The 2,279-nt window shown below is 39.3% G+C and overlaps 1 protein-coding gene across 1 annotated transcript; it reads right to left on the bottom strand.

Annotated features, from left to right (window-relative positions):
- Positions 1–608: 608 nt before the first annotated feature.
- On the bottom strand, positions 609–1,890 carry LOC101301967 (cytosolic sulfotransferase 5-like). Its single transcript, XM_004298298.1, has 2 exons — positions 1,767–1,890; positions 609–1,643 (listed from the first exon to the last, which is right to left on the bottom strand). The coding sequence occupies exons 1-2, from the start codon at positions 1,888–1,890 to the stop codon at positions 877–879; spliced, it is 891 nt and encodes a 296-aa protein (XP_004298346.1). The 3' UTR covers positions 609–876.
- Between the last annotated feature and the right edge of the window lie 389 nt (positions 1,891–2,279).

Below are 2,279 nucleotides of genomic sequence, written 5' to 3'. Positions count from 1 at the left end.
AACCCTAAATTTGTATTGGTCTGTGTAGCTATATCAGTTCGAATAGTAGAAAAGAGAAGAAGAATAGGGCTACAAATTAATTTAGTTTCAAAAAAGAAATGTGCGAAAGAGCTAATATATTGCGCTCAATGTGTAATTTGCAAGGCGGGCGCTTATTTAGTTAGAAGTTAGGCCTTGTAACTAACTAGTTTTTTTGTTTAAATAATTAAATTCATATGAAAAAAGTTACAAGTGATATGATTGTACGAAGGATACAACAAGCAGGAGCAACAAGCTAGTTCGGTTCAAGATATTGACATTACCTCCCAATAACTGTTCTAGTAGAATAATAGTAGTCATTAGGTGCTGATCCGGATCCTTCCAGATCGATTATCTTTGTATTGTTATTTTTTTAAAGCCTGATCTTCATGCTTATAAAAAAGAGTGCGAGTGTGTGAAAATGGGATATCGATATCTGTACATCTATTATAAGCTGGGGCTTACTTGGGCTCCTAGGCCTGTCCCTTTTTTATCACTTGCTGCATTGTGTTCTTCGTTTCTTAACCTGAGCCTGGTATATGTGCATAGGATAACTCAGTGATATGAATTATGAATTAGATTCCAGCTTCTTTCTATTTTCGTTTCTCATGGATAGTTATCAGATATCAAGTGTGAACTTTAATTAGCCCTTCATATTGGACTGCACAAATACCTTTTATTCATGGAGAATGGGATTCATATATTGCTCGACCTTGGAACTAGTCTAGATCAAAGTATATATGTTCATACATTATTTTCATGATCGAGATTTAGCAAAGGATATCGGAACTGACCAAAATCAAAGTACACACAAACAGGAACAGCTAAGAAGTAGTAAATACATATGCATGAGCAAACTCAGAATTTCAATCCAGAACCTTGCAACTTTTCTTCAGTGATACGGTCTAGCTGTTCAACCATCTCAGCTGTCAAATAATTCTTCCAGTCTCCAGCCTTCCCTTGCCTAAAGTATACACTATTCTCCACCCCCGTCGATAATCTCCCGTTTTTGTTCACATCCAAATTGCTCAAAGTCTCAAAACTACACAGCTTCAAGACATTGTCCACCACTCCCTGTGCTTCTTCTTCCGGAGAAAATGGGCACCCCAAGAACTCAGCTAGCCTCCTCAAGTGCAGACCAGGTTTCTCTTTCATTTCCTCATATTTGACGAAGAACACTGTTTCAGGCCTTTCCAAGCTCTCCTTCCAATAGCCCAGTACATGATCCCAGAAGGGTCCATACCCATTCATTCCCCTGCAGAAGTATTGGAATACCTTTTCAAGTGAATTAGTTTCCAGACTCTTGTGTCTCACTCTGTTCGTGAAGTGCCAAAGTGAAACTACTATGTCCTTAGGGTTTCTACACAGATAGACAACCTTGCAAGCAGAGTCTTTAACAGATTGTGGCAAATGCGCTAGTGGTAAGTGAGTCGAAAAGAGCCTGGGAGGGGCATAGGAGTTAGCGTCAGGAATCTGATTCTCACCGGACTGCTGCTTATTCTCCAAGAAGGGCACAAGAGGATGAGAGTTGTTTGTGAGCAAAGGGTGGTCTATGTTTTGAGGGTGCGGATGATAGTGCACTCGCTTTACTAGCGCAAACAGAATTGCCTTGAGCCAAGTGGTGCCTGATTTGGGAGTAGTAGCAAGAAGGATATCAGTATCATGAGCTTGGAAGTGTTTTTGGGTGGCTAAAATTCTTGGGATACGCATAGTAGGGTACCAAAAGCCCTGGTACTGATGTAAATGACCTGAAATCAATCCTTCCTCCGCAGGGAGCGTGGATATTAGGTCTCTGATTTCTTGGCTGAGCTCAATCTGTTGGAAGTAATCGTACTGTTGAGGAAGAGAAGAAGGAATTTGAGGTAGTGACATGGTAGGTACGTGCTTGTAGTTACAGAAGGATCAGATTTGAATCATTTGATTGGCCAATTGAGCAGTGGTTGCTTCTATTTCTATCATGGATTATGGATACATATGAAAGTCATTATCTAGCCACCCAAAACAAAGTAAATAAACATATAATCAATAGGGCATCCATATTCTATTTCCCATGGATCTGCATAATGTAGAGACCATTCTGAAATTACAAGAACAACTTCATGTACTCTGTCATATTTATCAAGAAACCTAATAGACTCTTTTAACGGGGAATAAAACGTGGTGGAAAAATAATGTAGGAAACTGAAGTCAATAACAATTCACGTAGTGCATAAATCTAGCCTACAACTTGTCTATTTACGCAATAGAAATCACTTTATCCA

Source organism: Fragaria vesca, linkage group LG4 (assembly GCF_000184155.1).
Source record: "Fragaria vesca subsp. vesca linkage group LG4, FraVesHawaii_1.0, whole genome shotgun sequence".
Classification (NCBI taxonomy): domain Eukaryota; kingdom Viridiplantae; phylum Streptophyta; class Magnoliopsida; order Rosales; family Rosaceae; genus Fragaria; species Fragaria vesca.
The sequence above is the reverse complement of the archived record's forward strand: the minus strand, read 5'-3'. Positions and strand labels throughout refer to the sequence as shown.